General features: G+C 50.1%; 15 protein-coding genes across 15 annotated transcripts; 8 read left to right on the top strand and 7 right to left on the bottom strand.

The window, feature by feature from the left end:
- Window positions 1-52: 52 nt before the first annotated feature.
- ECU01_0280 (uncharacterized protein) lies at window positions 53-1,375 on the bottom strand (the record flags this gene model as incomplete). Its single annotated transcript, NM_001415531.1, has 1 exon — window positions 53-1,375. The coding sequence occupies one exon, from the start codon at window positions 1,373-1,375 to the stop codon at window positions 53-55; it is 1,323 nt and encodes a 440-aa protein (NP_001402113.1).
- Window positions 1,376-1,632: 257 nt separating this feature from the next.
- On the top strand, window positions 1,633-2,028 carry ECU01_0260i (dynein light chain 1; the record flags this gene model as incomplete). The annotated part of the gene is made up of 1 exon (NM_001415529.1): window positions 1,633-2,028. The coding sequence occupies one exon, from the start codon at window positions 1,633-1,635 to the stop codon at window positions 2,026-2,028; it is 396 nt and encodes a 131-aa protein (NP_001402112.1).
- A 37-nt stretch (window positions 2,029-2,065) lies between these two features.
- Window positions 2,066-2,581, bottom strand: ECU01_0250 (uncharacterized protein; the record flags this gene model as incomplete). Its single annotated transcript, NM_001415526.1, has 1 exon — window positions 2,066-2,581. The coding sequence occupies one exon, from the start codon at window positions 2,579-2,581 to the stop codon at window positions 2,066-2,068; it is 516 nt and encodes a 171-aa protein (NP_001402111.1).
- Window positions 2,582-2,796: 215 nt separating this feature from the next.
- ECU01_0240 (uncharacterized protein) lies at window positions 2,797-3,813 on the top strand (the record flags this gene model as incomplete). The annotated part of the gene is made up of 1 exon (NM_001415502.1): window positions 2,797-3,813. One exon carries the CDS (start codon window positions 2,797-2,799, stop codon window positions 3,811-3,813), a length of 1,017 nt encoding a protein of 338 aa, NP_001402110.1.
- A 92-nt stretch (window positions 3,814-3,905) lies between these two features.
- ECU01_0230 (uncharacterized protein) lies at window positions 3,906-4,517 on the top strand (the record flags this gene model as incomplete). Its single annotated transcript, NM_001415399.1, has 1 exon — window positions 3,906-4,517. One exon carries the CDS (start codon window positions 3,906-3,908, stop codon window positions 4,515-4,517), a length of 612 nt encoding a protein of 203 aa, NP_001402109.1.
- Window positions 4,518-4,732: 215 nt separating this feature from the next.
- On the top strand, window positions 4,733-5,467 carry ECU01_0220 (uncharacterized protein; the record flags this gene model as incomplete). The annotated part of the gene is made up of 1 exon (NM_001415300.1): window positions 4,733-5,467. One exon carries the CDS (start codon window positions 4,733-4,735, stop codon window positions 5,465-5,467), a length of 735 nt encoding a protein of 244 aa, NP_001402108.1.
- A 113-nt stretch (window positions 5,468-5,580) lies between these two features.
- ECU01_0210 (uncharacterized protein) lies at window positions 5,581-6,120 on the bottom strand (the record flags this gene model as incomplete). The annotated part of the gene is made up of 1 exon (NM_001415288.1): window positions 5,581-6,120. One exon carries the CDS (start codon window positions 6,118-6,120, stop codon window positions 5,581-5,583), a length of 540 nt encoding a protein of 179 aa, NP_001402107.1.
- Window positions 6,121-6,171: 51 nt separating this feature from the next.
- ECU01_0200 (uncharacterized protein) lies at window positions 6,172-7,962 on the bottom strand (the record flags this gene model as incomplete). The annotated part of the gene is made up of 1 exon (NM_001415277.1): window positions 6,172-7,962. One exon carries the CDS (start codon window positions 7,960-7,962, stop codon window positions 6,172-6,174), a length of 1,791 nt encoding a protein of 596 aa, NP_001402106.1.
- A 72-nt stretch (window positions 7,963-8,034) lies between these two features.
- Window positions 8,035-9,417, bottom strand: ECU01_0190 (serine hydroxymethyltransferase; the record flags this gene model as incomplete). Its single annotated transcript, NM_001415269.1, has 1 exon — window positions 8,035-9,417. One exon carries the CDS (start codon window positions 9,415-9,417, stop codon window positions 8,035-8,037), a length of 1,383 nt encoding a protein of 460 aa, NP_001402105.1.
- Window positions 9,418-9,467: 50 nt separating this feature from the next.
- ECU01_0180 (thymidylate synthase) lies at window positions 9,468-10,352 on the bottom strand (the record flags this gene model as incomplete). Its single annotated transcript, NM_001415251.1, has 1 exon — window positions 9,468-10,352. One exon carries the CDS (start codon window positions 10,350-10,352, stop codon window positions 9,468-9,470), a length of 885 nt encoding a protein of 294 aa, NP_001402104.1.
- Window positions 10,353-10,387: 35 nt separating this feature from the next.
- On the bottom strand, window positions 10,388-11,005 carry ECU01_0170 (dihydrofolate reductase; the record flags this gene model as incomplete). Its single annotated transcript, NM_001415234.1, has 1 exon — window positions 10,388-11,005. One exon carries the CDS (start codon window positions 11,003-11,005, stop codon window positions 10,388-10,390), a length of 618 nt encoding a protein of 205 aa, NP_001402103.1.
- A 44-nt stretch (window positions 11,006-11,049) lies between these two features.
- Window positions 11,050-13,644, top strand: ECU01_0140 (uncharacterized protein; the record flags this gene model as incomplete). The annotated part of the gene is made up of 1 exon (NM_001415215.1): window positions 11,050-13,644. The coding sequence occupies one exon, from the start codon at window positions 11,050-11,052 to the stop codon at window positions 13,642-13,644; it is 2,595 nt and encodes an 864-aa protein (NP_001402102.1).
- Window positions 13,645-16,561: 2,917 nt separating this feature from the next.
- Window positions 16,562-17,662, top strand: ECU01_0130 (uncharacterized protein; the record flags this gene model as incomplete). Its single annotated transcript, NM_001415195.1, has 1 exon — window positions 16,562-17,662. The coding sequence occupies one exon, from the start codon at window positions 16,562-16,564 to the stop codon at window positions 17,660-17,662; it is 1,101 nt and encodes a 366-aa protein (NP_001402101.1).
- A 136-nt stretch (window positions 17,663-17,798) lies between these two features.
- On the top strand, window positions 17,799-18,398 carry ECU01_0120 (uncharacterized protein; the record flags this gene model as incomplete). The annotated part of the gene is made up of 1 exon (NM_001415177.1): window positions 17,799-18,398. One exon carries the CDS (start codon window positions 17,799-17,801, stop codon window positions 18,396-18,398), a length of 600 nt encoding a protein of 199 aa, NP_001402100.1.
- A 461-nt stretch (window positions 18,399-18,859) lies between these two features.
- ECU01_0110 (uncharacterized protein) lies at window positions 18,860-20,638 on the top strand (the record flags this gene model as incomplete). The annotated part of the gene is made up of 1 exon (NM_001415162.1): window positions 18,860-20,638. One exon carries the CDS (start codon window positions 18,860-18,862, stop codon window positions 20,636-20,638), a length of 1,779 nt encoding a protein of 592 aa, NP_001402099.1.
- Between the last annotated feature and the right edge of the window lie 240 nt (window positions 20,639-20,878).

Below are 20,878 nucleotides of genomic sequence, written 5' to 3'. Positions count from 1 at the left end.
TAAAAGTGGGCAATACTTAATGGGTTCATTGCTGGCGAGACCATTTCTTCAGTCAAGCCACTGTACCAAGCCTTCCAAACATTTCACTAAATCTTTCCATGAATCTTCTTTCCTTTTTGTGTATCAAATCTCGAATGTACAGATAAATGGAGCTCTTCTTTTTGACAATAAAGAAGTCAATTTCAGAGCAAACCTCTATGTAGTCGATGTTAGTTTCTTTCAGGCGGTCTATTATCCCGATGATAAATGCCTCTAGTCTGTCAAAATTCCCCATGGACAGTAACCCAACACTCTTTTGGACACATCTTAGCTTTCCGTCATCGATAACTCCAAATTTTATAGTGTTGCCACACCTAGAGGTCTCAATCTGGCTTTTGCCGCTGGAGCTAGCATTCCTCTTGCCTTGCTCTTCATCAGAAACCCTTATGCGGCAGAAAGAGCCTTGGTTCTCTACATCATCCCCGGGCTCCTTACTAGAGCAGTCACTTTCCTCATCTTCCTCAATTATCTTCCATGACTTACTTTTTCCCTTGTTTTCCTGTAAGCAGCCTGTGTTTATGTCCTCACACACAAGCTTGGTAATCTTCGATACTATGTAGTCAATCAGTCCCTCCTCGTCGTTCTTGACCTCCTTGTACGGCTTTGAAGAAGCGTTTTCGGTGTTTCCAGACGTTATCTCGATAAGACAGTTCTTGCTTCCCTTCTTTTCACCAGGAACTGCATTTACGTTGCTGAGAGTGCTGTCTTCCTTTGCACATTTCAAGTCGTCTTTCTCCTGGGAAAAATCAATAGGATTCACCCTCACATCATTGATGCTGGAGAGAGTTTCAGAGACAGAGCTGTCATTGGCTTCGAGGGAAGGATCCGTGCACGCTTTTGGATCACTGAAAAAGTCCAAATCCTTGAACTTGAACACTCCTTTTCCGGCAATGGGAGGAGTCTCCTCCACCTCCCCTAATATTTCCGAGGGATTCAGAAGCGCTTTTTCTGTTGCTCTTCCGCCTATGCATGCCACAATACAAAAGCTGCAGATGTCCTTATCCCATCTGGATAGGCAACAGTAGAATCCCCCGAATCTTAGGATAACAAAGTCGATCATTTTTGCCTTCAGAAACCGGGTAACTGCATTCTTCGGTGCCATATTCTTTCTTTTCTTTGTGAAGTAAGTTATCTTGTTTTCTGGTGTATATACTATCGTCTCTCTGGGCTTGTGGATTAGAACAATCAGCCCTTGGTTTGTCTTCGAAATGGCCTTTACAGTTTCCCTTGCCTTCAGCAGCTTCGAGTTCCTAAACAATCTGTATGTTTCTGACAGAGGCAGTATGTCTTTTATGAAGAACTTGAATTCATATGGATCGATCTCATTTGGAAGCATCAGGGTCTATTTTTGATGCATTATTTAAATATATGTGATTGAGGGGATGACTAAGGAGAAGGCCTAAGAAAAGCGGGCGATCCAACTCAGAAACAAAGCAGGATCCCGTACCACTCTGCCACTGGATTTTCTGGGAGAAACAGGAATCTGATTGGTTGCGTTCGCTATAACTTGAAGAGTTTCCACATTGGTTAGCGTGAGCTATGGGCATTGGTTACTTTCCACCGTTAAACATAAACGGCAGAGGCAGGTAGGCAATGAGTATGAAGAGTTCGAAAAGGGAAGATACAAGTGATAGCAGCTCCCGGGATTCCGAGAAAACCTCCAAGACAACCGCGCAGGGAAGCCGGAGTGGAGGTATTGTGGCTGGGCCAAAGGTAATAGAACCCGTCTTCGAGCAGAGAGAAGCACTGGACGAGCAAATAAAGAGCCAGATAATGCTTTCTTTAGCAACATTCACTGACGAGACTCCCCCAACAAAGATATGCGAGACTCTAAAGAGCATGCTTGACAGCAAGTTTGGAAAGGGCTGGTGTGTGTTTGCTGGAGGCCACTTTGCAGGAAGCTGCACATTCGAGGAAAAGTACTTTGCACAAATATCGTTTGGTGTGTACTCAATAACCATATTCAGAATATTTGTTCCGGGAAGCTAGGAAGCAAGAAAGAAAAATAAAAACCTAGAGAAAAGCTTTATTTAGCCAGCTCAACAGTGAGAGAAAAGTCGATAATCGAAGATATCATATTGAGGTTGTTGCACTTTGCTACTGTTCTATCTTCGAAGTTCACGTTTGTAAACAGCACATCCTGGTTGGAAACTAGGTTAAGGATGCAGGACTCGATGGACGTCACCTCAGCCCCGTTGGTTTCGATCCTAGATACTAAAAACCTACTTTTCTGCATATCTGAAAGCCACACTTCTTTGAACTCATCCTCAAAGTTTGTGGGAAGTAGATGCTTCTTTACCTCCCTTCCCTCCTTCAACTTCAAAATTTTCAGTGTCATAATTCTTCTGCAGCATCGGCAAGTGATACTCAGGTTGACTTTTTCTCCAAAGTCTCCCTCTCCAACGCTGTCTTCAGATAACACAACAGACTTCTCGTGGGGTGACCCGCAGTTAGTGCATTGAATCCTCAGTGGATACGACTGATCAATGAAAACTCCCTTGACATTGTTGAATTCTCCTTCTACAAATATGTTGAAGTGCATACTAGGGTAAGCGCCGGGCTTTATTAATCAGGTACTTTCCGCCACAAGAGATTGTAATTAAAAAGCATTTGATAGAACTAAAAGACTAAGTGATTCATTGGACAGGGATTTTTGCATGGGTCCAATGACCCAGGAAAAGACTTGAAAGAAGATTGGATGTTGAAGTGGAGAATAGTTTTATATCCTCCATCAACCACTCCGGAAGCATCTTCGAAATGATGGACTGTGATCATCTTTTAAGGCTTGGAATGACTGCAAAAAAGATATTGGAAAACGGGAAAGGGATTCTCGCGGCCGATGAAACCCCAAAGACGTTGGGCAGAAGATTTGAAAAGCTTGGGATCACGAATACCGAAGAGAATAGAAGGAAGTTCAGAGAAATACTATTTAGCACTAAGGGAATTGAAAGGTACATTGGCGGGGTTATCCTAAATCAAGAAACATTCGAGCAGACAAGTGGAAGTGGAGTGCCACTAACAGAGCTGCTAAAGAAAAAGGGCATCGAAATAGGCATAAAGCTCGATAAAGGGCTGATAGACTACAAGGAAAAGGAAAAGATCTCTGTAGGGCTTGAGGACTTGGACCTAAGGTGCAAGTCGTCGGCATTCAAAGACGCCACATTTGCCAAGTGGAGGTCTCTGTTCTACTTCTACGACGGAATTCCCTCGGAAGACTGCATCAACGAAAACTGTTCCATCCTGGCAAAATACGCAATAATATGCCAGAAGAATGGGCTTGTCCCGATTGTGGAGCCTGAGGTATTTCTTGAAGGGGACTACAGCATGAAGAGATCATACGAGGTAACCAGGCAGATATTAAGCACTCTAATGAAGTACTTAAACTACGAATTGGTTTACATCCCAGGAGTACTCATTAAGGCAAGCTATGTCACGTCCGGACAACTTAGCAACGAAAAATATACGCCAAAGAAGGTTGCCACCTTCACACTCAGGGCTCTTCTCTCAACCATTCCCTGTGGAATTCCAGGCATCGTTTTTCTGAGTGGTGGACATGGCTCGGAAGATGCAATAGGCTTTCTCAATGCAATAAACATGGAAAGAGGATGCAGAACATGGAGCTTGAGCTTTAGCTTTGCGAGGGCGTTGACAGATGGAGTTCTAGAAACATGGAGGGGAGATGACTCAAATATTGAAGAAGCACAGAAAATATTGCTAGAGACATCGTTCAAAGCTTGTAGGGGAGCAGAGGGAAAGCTGTGGGATCAGGAGTAAGGTAGGAGAATAAATCTGATCCATATAATCATTTTTAATCGAATTTGTTTCTTTTATGAAGCCTTATAAGACCTTCAAGAAGTATCCCCAGAATGGAAGGAGGAAACAAAACCGAAACAAGTGACGAGGAAGTGGTGAAGTATCTAGTCCAGAGCGGATTCACAAGAGAAGAGGTCCAGAATGCCATGAAGGGGACCGGATCCAGAGACATCGACATCCTGGTCAACTTCATTATAAGCTCCAGCCAAAACAGAGCTCACGGGGGTGTCAAGCAGGCCAAAAAAGTGAATAATAACAAGGCGTCAAAAGAAGCAATGGACCTTGAAAAGAGGAGAAAGGAAGAGCTGATGAAGGAAAAGCTCTACAGAGAACAGCTTATAAACCAAATCAAGGCAGATATGGCAGAAAAACTCGAAAAGGAAAGACTTGAAGACGAGAGGCTGATGAGCACAAATGTTGAAAAGAGCGAGGACATTTCTGACTGTAAAATAAAGCTATGGGTCGGGGACGGAACCTCCCTAATACTGGGATTCTCCAAAAATGATACCATCGAGGATCTTTTCAGAAGAATCGAAGCAAAACTTAATAAGAAGAGATTCAATCTGTTCAAGATGAACCATGTGACGCCCGTAGAGAGAAGCACAAAAAAGATATCAGAAATCCCCGGGCTTTATCCAAGAGGTGTTCTTTTCATTGAAGAATAAAACAAATTTCTTAGACGTGCTTCCAATGCTTAGTATCCATCATCACGTTGAGGCAGGTCGGGCTTGTGTGTCTGCCTTGATATTCATTTGTGGTTCAGTATCTCCTTCTCCAGGGGATCAACGCCTGCTGTTGGTTGTCTTAGGTTCAATGCACTTCAAGGTAGTTTATAGGACAGAAGGCCAGGACTCATAAGAATTGCTTTTGAATGGGGTTAATGGAAGAAAAAATACTGAAGACTCAGAAAAATGAATTTAGCATAATCATAAATTCTATTTATGTAGTGTCTATGGTGGTCTTTACAGTGCTCTGGTCTTTTGGTATAGAAAAAAAAGGACGTGTTCTGGTTATTGCTGTAGAAGCATTGGCACAGCTTTCGTTTACAATGTCTGTGGCAGCGTATTGGATAGTAAGAATATGGAAAAAAAACCTTAGAGAGTCTGAAGGAAAGTCTCGTCTTCTTTATTGGGGCGTCCTCTTCTTCTGTTCAGTTTATCTCTTTCTATTAATTCCCATGTTCATATTTCTAACTACTACCGAAAAAGGAGGAAAGGGCTTCGGGAAGTTTTTGGGAGAGGAAAGTCCGTCCGTGGCCTTGGTTTATGTAATATTTAATTCCCTACAGCTTCTGCCTAGGTCATCTTTCGTAAGCTGTGAAGTTGAAGCATTGGTCCACGTAACTATTCAAGTCGTCCTAGTTGTTTCTATGATTGTAGCATACGTTCAAGATAGAGAGGATATAATGCCTTATACTTGCATGGTTTGTGGGATTGGCTTGGGAGGCTTTCTGCTTTTAAAGGAGCTGTTTTTACAGCACCTGCGGCATAACTCAGAGAAATATAAGAGTGCGTACAGCCGATTGCAGTTTGTAACTGCTCTAATTGCAATATCCGCTCTTTATGGATTTAAAGTTAGATTTCCAGGACATCATCAACTACTTTCAATTCCGTGAAAATTAAATTCTTTCACTTTTTATCGCAAGAGGTGTAGTAAATGGAGGGGGTGAAGTCTCCATACATGAAGTGAGAGTTGGAATAATGAAGCTTTGTAAACCATTTTAATTAATCAAGGCATGGGGTGACTTCGGGAAGACATCAGGAAGTAGGAGGCTGAGTTGACATACAGCTCGTAGAGAATGTCAAACATATCGAGGTCCTGTGTGTCGCTCTCAAAAAACTCAAACACAGGGTATCTCCGGTTGCCTCTCCACACCACCCCTGTCTTCTCAACAGAGGCAAGAGAAAGATCCACCCTCTTCGTCAGCGTCCTGTTCGACACAAACTCGTTCTCGTTCAGCTCAATGTGCACCCGGTATCCATATCCGTCAAGGTACTCGGCCACCAGAGACCTCATCCACTGTGTGCTGGTCCGGTCGCACCCGTCCCGAGGAAGTATCCCGCGCGCAGCATCAAACCCGGCAAGCGCACGCCCCCAGTACATTTCCAGAAGAGCCTCGCTGATAACCGAGTCCCTCCGAAGCAGCAGCGGCCTGATCGCCTTGTGGTGCTCTAGCTTGCACTCAAAGTCCCTTCTTGCAAAGACCAGGTGCTCCTCGTCAATGTCGCGTTGGATCTCGTCCAGGAGCCTGCAAACATCAGATTCCATCGCCCAGGGTCCCAGCCCCGTCCTTTGCGACCCCCGCCGCCCCACGGAAATTCATTCCCTCGAGGCCGTCTTCATCCTCCAGTACATCCCCCGGAGCCCCATCAGCTCGGAGTGGGTCCCAACCTCCTTCACGGTTCCAGAGTCGACAAGAATGACCCTGTCCAGGTGCTCGGTCATCCAGAGGTCGTGGAGCACCATGACAATTGTCTTGCCCCTCATCCCCATCATCAACCCAAACACATCCCTCTCGGTCTCTGCATCCAGCTTCGAGGTTGCCTCGTCGAGCAGCATCAGCGGGGCGTCCTTGAGGAAGCACCTTGCAAGCGAGACCATCTGCATCTCCCCTCCGCTCAGCGCCTTCATCCGAGAGTGCAGCCCCTTCCTCCTGACAACGTCGGACAGCCCGGCATTCTTGCACTCCCGCAGCACCCTGTGGAATCCAGCCCGCGGGCATCCATACATCACGTTGTAGAGAATGCTCTCGTCAAAGAGAAGCCCGTCCTGGAGGATGCACCCAATCGAGCCTCTCACCGCCCTTGGAGATGCACTCCAGAGCTCAGCCCCGTTGACTCGGATGCGGCCCTTGTGTCTGTGGAGCATCAGAATCAGCCTCAGGATGGTGCTCTTCCCGCTCCCAGGCCTCCCGATTATCCCGACACGCTCTCCGCGCATGATCCGGAAGGACACGCCAGAGAGGACGTGTGCCGACCTTGGGTATGCGGCCGACCTTGGGTATGCGAAGCTGACATCGTCAAACTCAACGGCAGCAGCCTCGCCGGGCGGAGAGGAGGGGCACGCAGCCATGCCTTCAGCCGCCGCACCTGCCCCGGGGCCTTGCTCGGCAGCCCTCTCCAGGCCGTCGTGGAGGCAGAGCAGATCCGTGCAGTCCGTCAGCCAGAACCCGAGGTCCCTTGCAATGCCGCCAAGCGTCCACATGGAGGCGTCGATCGAAAGCACAAAGGAGAAGAGCACGCTGAGGTCGCCAACCGTCATCCGCAATGCAGCCATGTCTGCAATGCCCTTGAAGGCAACATGGACAAAGAGCACGCTGAACAGGGCCCTCTGCCCGAGATTGGTCATCCCCACACATCCCTTGTCAGAGAGCTTGAGGGCCCACATCGTCTCCATCTCGCCTGCAAGCCTCGACACCTCAAACTGCTCGCTGCAGCATGCCCTGACAAGGTCGACATTCGAGACACACTCGTGGATCCTCCTGGAGACAGAGTTGTCCGCATTGTTGATCTCCTTTCTGTACCGGGCGCGGATCCTCAGCATCACACAGGTGTATGCTGCATAGGCTGCAGCAGTAAAGAGGATTGGGACCAGGTACTTGGGCCCAAACATTGCATGGACCTCCCGGAACAGAAGAGCAAGCCTGAAGAGTGCGGGGGTGGCAACGGTGAGTGTCTTCACAAGAACCTTGGAGATCTTCCTGTTTCCCCTCTCCACAATCCGGTTGAGCTCTGTCGGCTTTATCTCGCAGGAGTGTGCGGCGTGCATTGTAAGATCGAGGATGCGGGAGGTGGATGCCTGGACGACCCTATTTGTCACTGCCGAAAAGAGGATGGCCTTTGACTCTGTGAATGCAGAGGAGAGCGTTCTGAGCACGAGGAAGGCTGCTGCATCGCCGTAGATGGAAGACACATTTGCACTGCCCATGCCTTTAATGTCCTTGAGGCCGTTGATGATCAGCCCTCGCCTCTTGATCGACATCACATCAAACCACTTCCCGAGGACGATACACGCAGCAACAACCGCCATGAGTGCCGCCTCGAGGAAGGACACAGGCCTTGCCATGGAGGCCAGCCTCCTGCAAACCGTCCAGCGGTCCATTCGCCTCATTGTCTTTGGTGCAAGGCAGGGGCAGCCTTTAAATGCCTGGCATTTGGTAGGAGGGAAAAGCCGTTTAATAAATCATTCGTAGATGGGATATGCCTCTGCCAGGGCACACACTCTTCTTCTCAGCACTAAAACCTGCTCGCTGCCCATGACCCGGGCATCGGACGTCACTCTGTGGAGATCGGCCTTCGACATCTTCCTGCCGCCCGTCATCTCCCTGCAGAGCTTGACTACCCCGCCGATTATGTCTCCAACCTCCCTCATCTCCTCGGGGCCAAATCCCCTGGCAGTGACTGCATATGTGCCCACACGTATTCCAGACGGGCTCAGCGGGCTGGAGTTTCCGACAATGGCGTTTCTGTTCAGGCTGATGCCCAGGGCATCGCACATGTGCTCCACAGCCGCCCCGTCGACACCCGTGCTCCGGAGATCCACAAGGAGCATGTGGTTGTCCGTTCCCCCCGTCAGGATGTCAAGGCCCAGAGACTGCAAGCGGCTGCACAGCTCCCTCGAGTTCTCCACCACGCGCCTTGTGTACTCCGCAAACTCGGGAGTTCCTGCATGGAGAAGTGCAGAGGCAATCCCTGCAATCGTGTGGTTGTGGGGGCCTCCCTGCAGCATCGGAAACACGGCAAAGTTGATCCGGGCATCCAGATCCACAGTCTCCCCATTCTTTGTCACGGCCCTCCTGTAGAAGATGAGCGCCCCTCGAGGTCCCCGGAGCCCCTTCTGCGTTGTCGTCATGACAATGTCGCAGTGCTCGAACGGGCTGTTCATCAGCCCAGACGCAACCAGCGGCGAGATGTGCGAGATGTCTGCAAACAGAAAGGCACCGTTCCTGCCGGCTATCGACTGCAGCCTCTTGTAGTCGATGTCTCTGGAGTATGCGCTGTATCCGCAGATCAGGATGTGCGGCAGAAAGTCCGTGAAGGTCTTCTCGAGGCCCTCGTAGTCGATGAGGCCGTTGCTCCCCACTGTGTATGGCCTTGAGTCGAAGTAGACGCTTGAGGCAGATATCTTCCTGGTCTTCGTCTTGTATCCATGGGTCAGGTGTCCTCCAGACGGCAGGTCAAGGCCCATGATCCTCCCGCCCGGAGGGACAACGGCCGTGTAGATTGCAAAGTTGGCTGGGCTCCCCGAGTATGGCTGGACATTGACGCCCCAGACGTCAGGATCCAGCCCGAAGAGCTCGAGAGCCCTCTTCTGGCAGAGGAGCTCGATCCTGTCGACCCAGTGCGTCCCCCCGTAGTATCGCTCTCCCACCCTGCCTTCTGAATACTTGTTGGTGAGGACAGACCCACAGGCCTCCATCGCGCTCTGATGCGCATAGTTCTCGCTTGCTATCAGGTTTATTGTCTTCTTCTGCCTCTCGACCTCTCCGCAGATCAGGGCATGGAGCTCGGGGTCTGCCATCTCCAGCGGGCCTGTCCAGAAGCCCTTTTCTCTTGCATCTGTCATGCCTCCTCCCCTCCAGAAGATTAAATATCTTGGAGGGAACCGTCGGGTCCTCAAGCACTCATGTTCATCTTGATTGCAGGGTGCGGGTCGTATCCCACAAGCTCGAAGTCCTCGTACTGGAAGTGCTCCGGCTCTGTTCTCGGCCCCTTTGGGCTGACAAAGAGCTTTGGAAATGCTCTCGGGGGTCTCTGGATCTGCTGCCGAAGAGAGTCGACGTGGTCCAGATACACGTGGGCGTCGCCCAGAAAGTGAACAAACTCCCCGGGCTGCAGGCCTGTCAGATGCGCCACGAGTATTGTGAGCAGCGAGTACGAGGCAATGTTGAAGGGAACGCCCAGGCCCATGTCTCCAGACCTCTGGTACATTGCACAGCTGAGCTTCCCGTCCGTCACGTTGAACTGGAAGAGCACGTGGCACGGGGGAAGGGCCATGCTCCCGAGGTCTGTGGGGTTCCATGCACTCACAACAATCCTCCTGCTGGCGGGGTTGGCCCTGATTGCTGCGATGGCGCTCGCGATCTGGTCGACCCCCTTGCCCTCGTAGCTCGAGGCCGATGTCTCGTACCGGGCGCCGAAGTGCCTCCACTGGAAGCCGTATATCGGGCCGAGGTCGCCCTCCTCCCTGTCTATCCCCACGGACTGCAGGAACTGCTTGGCCCCGTTCTTTTCCCAGATCCGGACTCCTTTCTTCTCAAGGACCTTCGAGTCTGTCTCGCCTCTCAGGAAGAACAGGAGCTCCTCGACAACGCCTCTGTAGAAGACCCTCCTTGTCGTCAGCAGCGGGAAGGTGTTGTCTTCGAGGGAAAACCTCATTGTTGCTCCGAAGACGGACAGCGTTCCCGTGCCTGTCCTGTCCATCCTTCTGGCGCCGTTTTCCAGTATGTGCTTCACCAGGTCAAGATACTGGTGCTCTGGGTGGCGCGGGTCCTGGGGCATTTGGCAGGCATGGGCAGGGGTTATATATGGCAGGTCTAGCGGGTCTCCGGTTTAGTGTAGAGAAACATCTTGAAGGAGGTCCCGTTCTCTGTAAAGGTGGCCGTCTCGGGGCTGTAGAAGGCACTCGCGAGTGTGCGGTCTATGAGCCTGGAGACGTCCCGGGTGATGTCTCGCTTTTCGTAGGATGCCCAGTCGATGTGGGGGAAGAACACGTCGCACTCGGGAGACTCGAAGACCTCGGTGGCAAATATAAGGTGGGGCCTGCCGCTCTCGAGTGCAAGGCTGTAGACGTCGCGCCCTCCGATCACAAATGTCATGGACGACGGCGGGAGGGGCAGGGAGTCGAGGGCCTCGAAGGTCTGGATGAAGAAGGTGTTTTCTGTGCTTCTGGCAGGGCCTCTCGACAGGACGACGTTGATGCGGTTGGCAAGGGGCCTGAACCTGGAGGGGATGGAGTCCCACGTCCTCCTGCCCATGACAACGGCATTGGATGCAGACGGGGCAAGGGCGATGCGGTCTGGGGAGATGAGCGGGATGCTCTGGGAGAGTGTCCTGAACCAGGCCATGTCAGCAGCCAGGGGCCGTGGCCATGGAAGGGCATTGGCATTTCCTATTCCGCGGTGGCTAGCAAGGGCAACGACCAATGCAAGCATGGGGAAATTATTTATTATGAATAGTATTGTGAAAAAACAAAGGGATGAGGTGGATTAAAGTAATGGCAGGGCTTCTGCCCATGATTGGAAGTAAGGGTGCCGACGAGAAGGACTCGTCGCAGCAAAGAAGGCTGAGCAGGGTTGTTGTTCCCGAGCACTATGATCTGCATGTGAAGATCCTTGATGCAGGGTTCTGCGGGTCTGTGGGGATCCGGGTGATGATTTCGCAGGATGTTTCCGAGATAGTTCTGAATGCCAAGGAGCTTGAGATACGGGATGCAGGGATTGTTGTTGAGGGCGCACGGATTCCGGGGCGTGTGGTTGTCGGGGAGGCGGAGAAGGAGTTGGAGGTTGTGCGGATTGTGTTTCCGTCCTCTCTGCGTGCAGGGCCTGGATATCTTACGATGGAGTTTTGTGGAGACTATAGCAATGGGCTTGTGGGGCTGTACAAGAGCGGAGGGCCGAAGGAGGTGTACAGCACACACTTTGAGCCGACTGATGCACGGCGGGCGTTTCCGTGCTTTGACCAGCCCGATATGAAGGCGACGTTCAAGATTTCGATTGACGCGGGGTCGAAGTTTACTGTGCTGGCGAACACACAGGCGATTCCGTCTCTCCGGGAGGAGTATGGAGACAGGAAGATCGAGTACTTTGAGGAGACGTGCAAGATGTCGACGTATCTTGTTGCATTTGTGGTTGGCGAGCTTTCGTACATTGAGGACTGGAGCAAGGACGGGGTGCGCCTCCGTGTGTACGGGGACAGCTCTGAGGTTGAGTGGGGACGGTATGGGCTTGAGGTTGGGAAGAGGTGCCTGGAGTATTTTTCGGAGTACTTTGGGGTTGGATATGAGTTTCCTCGTGCGGGGTCTGCGAAGATTGACATGGTTGGGATCCCGAACTTTAGCAGCGGGGCGATGGAGAACTGGGGGCTGATCACGTTCCGAAGGGAGAGCCTTCTGTATGTGCCTGGGAAGAGCAATGTGGAGGACATGAAGAATGTGGCAGGGACGGTGTGCCACGAGCTTGGGCACATGTGGTTTGGGAATCTTGTGACGATGTCGTGGTGGGACGACCTGTGGCTGAACGAGGGGTTTGCGACGTGGGTGTCGTTCAAGGGGATGGAGAACATCGGATCTGTTGTTTCATGGGACGTGTGGGGGGAGTTTGTGCTGTGGAATGTGGTGCGCGGGATGGTCGACGACGGGCTTGGGAAGAGCCACCAGATCCGGATGAATGTGACGGATCCCGGGGAGATTGGGGAGATTTTCGACAGCATCAGCTACTGCAAGGGAGCGAGTGTTATCCGGATGATTGAGAGGTATGTCGGCGAGTCTGTGTTTATGCTTGGGATCCGGCGGTACATCAAGGAGCACATGTATGGGAACGGGAATGCAATGAGCCTGTGGAAGGCGATTGGGGAGGAGTATGGAGAGGACATTTCTGAGATGGTTGAGGGATGGATTTCGCAGGCAGGGTATCCTGTTGTGTCTGTGCAGGACTGCGGGTCGTCTCTTGTTCTGTCGCAGAGCAGATACTCGATGCTAGGGAAGAGTGATGACAGCCTGTGGACGATTCCTGTTGTGGTATCGTGGGAAGGAAAGGGGCAGGAGAGGATTGAGCTTAGGGGACGGGAGACGACTGTTCGGAAGAGGAGCAGTGTGTACAAGGTGAATGCCGAGTACGGGGGGTTCTACAGGGTTCTGTATGACTCTGCCGGGCTATCTGGGCTTGAGTCTCGGATTGATTCCCTGAGTGTGGTTGACAGGGTGAATGTTATTGAGGATGTGTTTGGGCTAGGGTTTGGGCTGTATGGGGGTCTTGAGCATGGGCTTCGGCGGATATCTGAGTACTATTCTGACTCGTACCATGTTGCTCGGAGCGGGATTGAGAAGTTGCTTCGGTTGAGGAGTGTGTTCTACGACGACGCAGAGATTGTGTCTCTGATTGACAAGAAGGTCAGGAAGATGATTTTGCCCTGTGTTGGGAGGATTGATGTGTTTGATATTGGGACGTCTGTTGAGAGTGTCAGCATGAACAAGTATGTGCTGTCTGTGGGGGTTGAGGTGGGAATCCGGGAAGCGGTTGAGAAGGTCCAGGAGCTGTGGAGGCGGCATGTGGAGGCAGGAGAGGAGCTTGGAGAGCTCCGGTGGATTGTGTACAAGGCAGTTGTCGACGAGAATCTTGGATACATGATGGACAAGTACAAGAACGGGGATACGCCTGGGATGCGGCGGGAGGTCATGAACGGATTCAGCGGGATAAAGAGGGAGGAGAACTTTCTTGATGTGGTTGGGAATCTCTCTCAGTTCAGTGTTGAGGATATTGGAGTGGTGATAGGGAGCATCAGCAGGGGAGGAGCGTTCCGGGACGCGATGGTCGAGTATGTTGTGTCGCATGGGGAGGAGCTGTACCTGATGGTGCACAAGAATGCGATGCTGTACAACATGATTATCATGTCGCTGCGGCATGTGAGCGGGGATTTGATTGTGGAGAAGGTCGAAAGGTTTCTTTCTGGGATCAAGCACTCTGGAAGCAACCTGAGCATTGAGAAGGTGCGGAACGAGATCCAGTGGAGAAGGAGGATGCGGGGGATAAGAGAGGAGGTCCTTCGTGGGCTTCTGCCGGAGGCTGAGAAGTAAACGAAGTATTATTGTGATTTGTTTTGGAAGTATTTAATGGCTTGTGGATTTTGTCCCATTAATGGAGAGGGCCCCTGGGCCTAAGAGCCGCTCTCCACCGGTCTGTGCCTGCCATTTAGTCATCGTTGCTGTTCTCATCGGTGTCGTCACCGCCGAATGTGGAAGAAGTTCTGCTATTACCACTACTACCTCCTCCCAAAATGTTCTTGGTTTCTTTTGCTAGGCTGCCACCTCCACTTCCCCCGGTGGATGATGATCCCAGCTCCATGGCAAGGACGTTTGCAAGTGACGTGAAGCAAAGAAGGAAGAGAGTCTTTAAGTTCATTGTAGGGATGCAGAGGGAGGCTGCTTATGTAGTTGAAGAGTTAAGGAGGAGAGCAAGTTAGAGCAGGAGGCTTACAATATCCCATGGAGGAGGCGCGTCTAATTGGACGGGGGTATTGGACAGGACGTCAGATGCCAAGGGAAAGGGATTGAAGGTGTATGGGGCAAGAGGATCCACTTGTCCCGTTGGGTAAAAGGGGCGTGCCCTGGCGGATGGGTGTTTCTGCAGACTTTTCCCGGCTATTCTTGGGTCGACTCAGTGAGCAGGATCTGGATAGTGGGCAGGTGCAGAGGTAGTTGTAGGATGGTCGGAGGCTGGACGATATAGGCATGGCCTGAGCTCTACTTCCTAATGCTCAGGGCTTTGGAGCCTCGAGTGGCCCTTGTGTTGACTCGGAGGCGCCTTTCCTGGCACAAGATTGCTTTGGGCAGGGCTGTTTTCGGTGGTGCGGAGGTTTCTGTAAGTCTTCCAGAGGGGGCTCTTCGCCTCTTATCACGTTTGGAAGTACAAAAGTATGCACTGGATTGCCTCTGAGGGCAAGGGAATGGAGTGGTGGAAGCTCTGAGGACGACGAGATTGGCGCAGAGGGTGTGTGAGGCTCTCTGGATGATTGCAGGGAAATAGAGATTGGCAGGACATTTGGGATCCAGGTTCTCTGAGATAGTGAATAGATCCTGGCGTGGAAGGGTTTTCTTTGGGTGCGAAAAGGAGCAGGAAGGGGCCTAGCTTATGGGGGCCCCTGGCGAAGCATGACTTTGGCACAAGGGGATTGATTCCATGTATTTTCTGACTGCAGAGTTGTTGCTTGCCGGGGGCGAGATGCCAAGATGCTGAGGCAAGGGGAAGGAATATGTAGAGGAGGTTATCAAGGAGCATCTCCATCGGTATGGTGTTTGGTGGCATAGATACATGTGGCTGGATGCAACGATTGGATTAGGGACTTGATGAACAGGGTTTTGAAGGGGCTTTGATCCTGCTGCTCTGTACGGGGATCTTCTGAGGGGAAGAGGCTGGAGGAGGTGTTGGTGGAGAGAAGAAAGTGAGAAAGGCTGTATAGGGACAGGGGAGGAGAGAGTGTGATCTGCCACCTGATGTTCAGAGCTATGGGCACTGGGAGATGGGAGGGGATGTAGGGTCCTCGTTTGGGAAGGAGGATGGTGTTGATGAGCTAGAAGAGAGGGCAGGAGGGCTCTCTGACATGTCCGGGTTTTCGTATCCTCGGAGCACGCGATGTGAGGTAATGAAGGATGAGAATGAGTTTGAGGTGGCGTGTTGGAATTCCAGGAACACCAGCAAGGTTATTCGGAGCCCTACTGTTCTGGAGAAACTTCGGCGAGCTGGTGGAGCTATAGATAATAAATATATGGGAATAGAAAATGAATTAGAAGGCTTTATTATTTGAGCATTGTGTGTGGGTAGGCTGATATGGAAATGGGATGTGGGTGGTGGTAGTCTGTAGGCAGACATCAAGAAAAGACGGTTCTTTCCCCTCTCTGTTGTAATAAGCGGGGTTTCCTAATGGTTCATGCCAAAGACATCTGGCAGGAACTGGCAAGATTAGGTATCCGATGATAGCATGGTAGAGCTTTAGGGAGAGACGGCTCATAGTTTTCTGGCAGTGGGAGCTGTTGGGTGAGCGTGTCCACTTCTGAGAAGATGTTGGGTAACGATTTGATAGAGCAAGGCAGTGGATTTGGATGGCTATGGATGGCACAGTGGAGTGAGTGCATGGGCAGGGATAACTGAAATAAGCACGGGGAAAGCAGCCACTCTCCGTGGAGAAACAGGCGGAGTTCTGCTTGGATTGAAAGAGTGTTTCTTCGGATGGGATTAGCAGGATAGATATGGAAGAGGCTGCAACGGAATGGAAGTAGGCTCATGGGGCTCTAAGGAGACCGTGAGCATGGCTGTTAGATATGGTTGGGCCGACAGAGATGGAGGTGGTAGTGTCTGCAAGGTGAGTTTGTCCTGTTGTGGAATTGCAGGAGGTGGGTAGCAAATGGATCTGGATGTAGGTAGAGAAGAACGACGGTGCAAGAAGGATAGCCTATTCTTTTTGCACCCATGGCGGTGAATGCGAGGGTAGCACCGATGGAGGTGACGGCGATGCTAGAAACATGAGATTCTGGGGGGAGCAGAGTGTTTTATGGGATGGATCAGCACACTGTGGTCGATGCCCGGTCCTAAGGCAAGGCCATCAATGGTCTCTCCTGGACAGGATGGATAATGGCTGAAGGTGCAAAGAACATAGGTGGGCTGAGGTTGTATTGTTGTTTCCCATTGCGAGCGACTCTCGGTGTCCTGCTATGTGGCACTTGAGAGTGATTCTTGGGTGTTGGCAGTGTTTGTGGAGAGAGGATGGCGTATGTGTAAAGGAGAGCTTGATGGGCCAGGATTGGCGCCTGATTGAGTGCTCAGAGGGTGTTGTGTTCCATGGTTCCAGTGAAGCGTTCTATTTCCTCTTGGGACATATTGTGTGATATTAAATGGTGGTGGCAATATTGTGTAGCGGACTGTGTGAATGGAGTTTTTGGATGAAGGTCCTAAAAGGAGCGGTAAGATGGGTGTTCGGAGTGTGTAGACCCTTGAAACATGGGAGTACTGGCGGCTTGTGTTCTTGGGCTGCTTGGAGGGCTGCATGGCTCTCGGGTCGAGGAGACTGAAGAAATGGAGATGATGAAAGAAATGCATGAAAAGGCTTTGGATTGTAGGTTTGACAGGTCAAAGATGGAAGAGATGGAAAGATCTCTTGAGAGAACTGTTGGCTTTGACACGAAGGTGCTGATTCCAGTTATTTTTCATGGTAGTAAGGTTGTTGCATCGCCTGTCACGAGATACTGGGAGATAGAGAAGGAAGAAAGAAGGTATACCGAAAGAGTTATCAAGCTGCTTCCAGGGCTGGCATGGCACTTGATGGTGTGTGTATATGTGGAGGGGTGTGGAGATTGGATTTCTGATTTAACGCACAAGGTTTTTTCGGCGACCTCTTTCTGGAGGCCTGATCTCGTTGCTCTGTACAAGAATGGCAAGAAGAGAGACGGAATGAAGTTTGTAGACTTAGTGGTGGAAGTGTTCAGGCGGAATAGATGTATGGTTGGCAGGTTTGGGGATTCACTTGCTCGTTTGGCAGAGGCTCGTCTGCAGAGGATATCGGGGTCTCTGTCGCCTGGGGAAAGGAAGAAAGAAGAGGAGATGCTATGGAAGATCAAGGAGTATGGAGAAAGGTTGTGTACCGAAAAAAGGCAGGAAGAGATAGTTAAGGCACAGAAGATAATGTGCGATGCGTGTGCATATATTTGGGGGCGGGAGAGTGACCGAAGGAGTTTTCTTCTTGAGGCATATTCGAAGCATCTATGTTTAAGAATGGTAGATCCTAGTGTAGGTGTGGAAGGGCTGTTAGCTCATTGTATGGGCCACTCTAAGCTAATAAGGACGTACGAAGAACATCAGGTGGATGTTGCGGGAGAGTTGGTCTTACAGGTATTTTTAGGAAATAAAGATATTGATGATGAGAGCATCAACAATGCAGTTCGTGAAGTTAGAGAGAGAAAAGAAGCTGAGAGAATAAGAAAAGAAGAGAAGAGAATAAGAAAGGAGGAGGAAAGGGCCAAGAATGAGGAGGAGCTGTTGAGGATGGTAGAGAGTGAAGAGGGCAAGAGTGGAGAGGGAGAAGAGGGATGCAGGAGAGGCTAAGGAGGAGAGTAAGGAAGAGGACGGAAAAGAAGAAGAAGGTGTAGAGGCAGAAGAGGAAGAGAGTGCGGAGGTTCCGTTGGTAGAGACGGCGGTTGGAGGGGCTCGGCGCAAGAAGAAGGGATCGAGAGAAAAGAGGATGAGTGAAGAACACCATTATAAGGTGCACAGCCGGGTTCTCCGGTGGATGAAGAGTGCTGAGAGGATCAAGCGTGAGTTGGATGAGGGCTATGAGAAGAAGTGGAGAGGCAAGAGCGTGGAAGAGATTAAGGAGCAGAAGAAGGTGCATGACATAGTGGAGATTTTAGAGCTCCTCAAGAGCAAGGAGTGCGACAGGTTTTTTTTCCGGACTGGCAAGTACATGAAGGGCGGGAGTGAGAGATGGAAGATGGTAGCAAATGGGATACTTGAGGAGGGAGGGGAGAAGAAGGTGGGAAAGGTCGAGGTTGGGCTTTTCAAGGGTGAGAGAGGAGGGAGTGTGGTCTATCACCTGATGTTCAGGCCCACGGAGACTGAGAGGGCAGGAATGGTCGGAGGCTCGTCGTTTGGGAAGGGAGACGATGTGGATGAGATAAAGAAGGAGGAGTCCTCGGATATGTCTGGGTTTCGGTATCCTCCTGGTGTCCGGTGTGAAATGACGAGTAATGGGAATGAGTTCAGGATAGAGTACCGGAATCCCAAGAACACCAGCGAGGTTCTCCGGACTCTCACTATTCTTCGGATTCCTGAGATTCGGTGATGTGCTATGGTGGATATATAAATAAATGGAATGAAGGTTATTGTTATCTGGGTGTTATTTATATGGATGGAGATTAGGATTATACCTACGATGGCTGTGTAGAAGATCGCCATCTGATTGTATTGGACGATAGAATTCTGCTCATCTTACAGATAATGGGTAGCTTGCAAGAGTATCTTGAGAGCCCAGTCTTACGTTTTGGTACAAGAGAGACTCCAGGAGATTGGAGTTGTTTCGTGTTAACACAAATGCATACATGCACTGCAGGGCTAGCGGAGTGAGTTATAGGACAGAGTGTGTGGCTCGAGGATAGTTGCGTGTTGGATGTTGAGGAGGTAGGGAAAGAGCCCCGTTATGGCTTATGAGAAATCACCTGTGCAGGTTGGTGGCTTCCCTCTTGATATTCCAATATCGCAAGGAAAAGGAGATAGTGGCAAATTGGGTAAAGAGGGGCGTGCCCTATGTGGTGGAGGCATGCTCCATGGGTCTTAATTGTCGTAGTTGATGTAATGTATTGCTCCTCGGAAGAAGAGAATGCTGTCTCCTTCGAATTAGATCCAGATAATGAGACAATAATATTTCCGTTTGCCTTTGGAGGAGATAATATCATTATGTTACCAACAATGAAGTACAGCGATTACAAAAGAAGCACCAGGTACATGAAAGATCCTGAGTTTTTACTCTACAGTCTTTCTAGTGTGGTATGGGATCTCGTGGTCGGGCATGTGTCATACAAAAACGATGATCGATTTGACAAACTGTTTGATAAGATGATGTCGAAGTATTTGAACAATGTATCCATAAATGCATCAAGGATATACATAAGAGGGAACAAGACGTTTAGTGAGATGCTGGAAATGGTGTATGAAAGGATATTTGAATGTGACTCTAAGGGAAGTAGGCAGATGGCAAGGTATGGAGAGAGTCTTATAAGGGAAATTGATAGTAAGATGGAAAGCATGCCTTCCGAGATGTCTGAAGAAGAAAAAGAGAAGATGCGAAGTGATTTGAATGATGATAAGAAGTATGTGGAGTCTTTTCGTGATACAGAAAAATGGAGGCAGATAGTTGAGGCAGAGAAGATGGTGTGCAATGCATGCAAGGAGATCTGCCTTGGGTTGAAAGAGGAGGAGCTGATGGGACTGTTTGCTGAGGGAAGCATGAGAAAGGCTTTGAAAGCGAAGCTTGGTGAAGAGAAAGCCAGCCATAGGGGATATTTAGAATGTGCCTTTGTTGATATTAAGCTGCTACTAGATGCGCACAAAGAACATGGAGGAGATGTTACAAAGGAGTTAGTCATGCAGATGCTGCTGGGGAAGAAGGGAAAGAATATAGACAAAAGATATATCAATAAGGTCGCGAATGTAGTCAAGGAAAGGCAGAGAAGAAGAGAAAGGGAGATAGAAAAGAATATGAAAGAGCTGATGAGGGACGAGGAGAAGGCGAAGAGCAAGGAGAAGGCAAAGAGCAAGGAGAAGGCAAAAAGCAAGAAGAAAGGGGAGAGTGTGGGAGTCTCTGAGGCCAAGGAAGAGGAGAAGAAGGAGAGCGAAACAGAGGAGGTGGAGGCGAGTGAGGAGGTTGGGATACCGTCCGTGGAGGTTGGAGGAGCACGCAGGAAGACAGGTAAGAAAAGTGAGGGTGGTCGGAAGCGCTACAAGATTCACAGAAGGGTTTCCCGATGGAGAAAGAGCCCTGAGAAGATCAAGGATGAGTGGGACAAAGGAAGCGAGGAGAAGTGGAAGGGAAGGTCTCTTGAAGAGATCAAGGAGCAAAAGGTGTTCCATGACATAATGGGTGTGCTGGAACTTCTCAGGAGTGAAGATGCAGACAAGTTCTTCATGGATACAGGAAAGTACACCAAGGGCGGGAGTGAGAGGCAGAGGATGGTGGCGATTGGGGTTCTTGAGAGCGGAGGAAAGAGGATGGCAGGAGTGGTGGAGGTTGGGACGTTCAAGGACTCTTCTAGTGGATGCCCAGTTGTGTACCACCTGATGTTCCGGGTTACAGGGATAGAGGGGATGGGAGATGTTATGAGCCCAGAGTTTGCTGAGGCTAATGACATTGAGAAGATAGATAAGAATAGGGAATACCAGGATGAGGGCATGTTTGTGTATCCAAAAGGAGTAACGTTTGAAACGGTGAAGGAAACAGGATCATTCCAGATAGTGTGGGAGAATCCCTCTGACACCTCTGAGGTTCTCCGGCGTCTCACGATTCAGCGCAGGCCATGTGTGATCTGAGTGGTGTGATGTGATGATTAATAAAGCAAATAGTGTTATGCTTGTGTTCTGTTCCTTACTGTGCATTTTCTGTTACGACGGGCCGATTTTCCTTGGCTTGGATGTGGTGGAAGAGTGGAATGATATGTTTCTACTTGATTATTGATCGAAGTGATCATCAAAGACGCCCATGGATATATATCAGAAATGGATAGCCAAGGAAAAGGCAGGGATAAGACATCTACTCTCAGGTTGCATAGG

The sequence above is a fragment of the Encephalitozoon cuniculi genome, chromosome I, assembly GCF_000091225.2.
Source record: "Encephalitozoon cuniculi GB-M1 chromosome I, complete sequence".
NCBI lineage: Eukaryota > Fungi > Microsporidia > Unikaryonidae > Encephalitozoon > Encephalitozoon cuniculi.
This window is presented reverse-complemented; position numbering and strand designations above follow the sequence as displayed.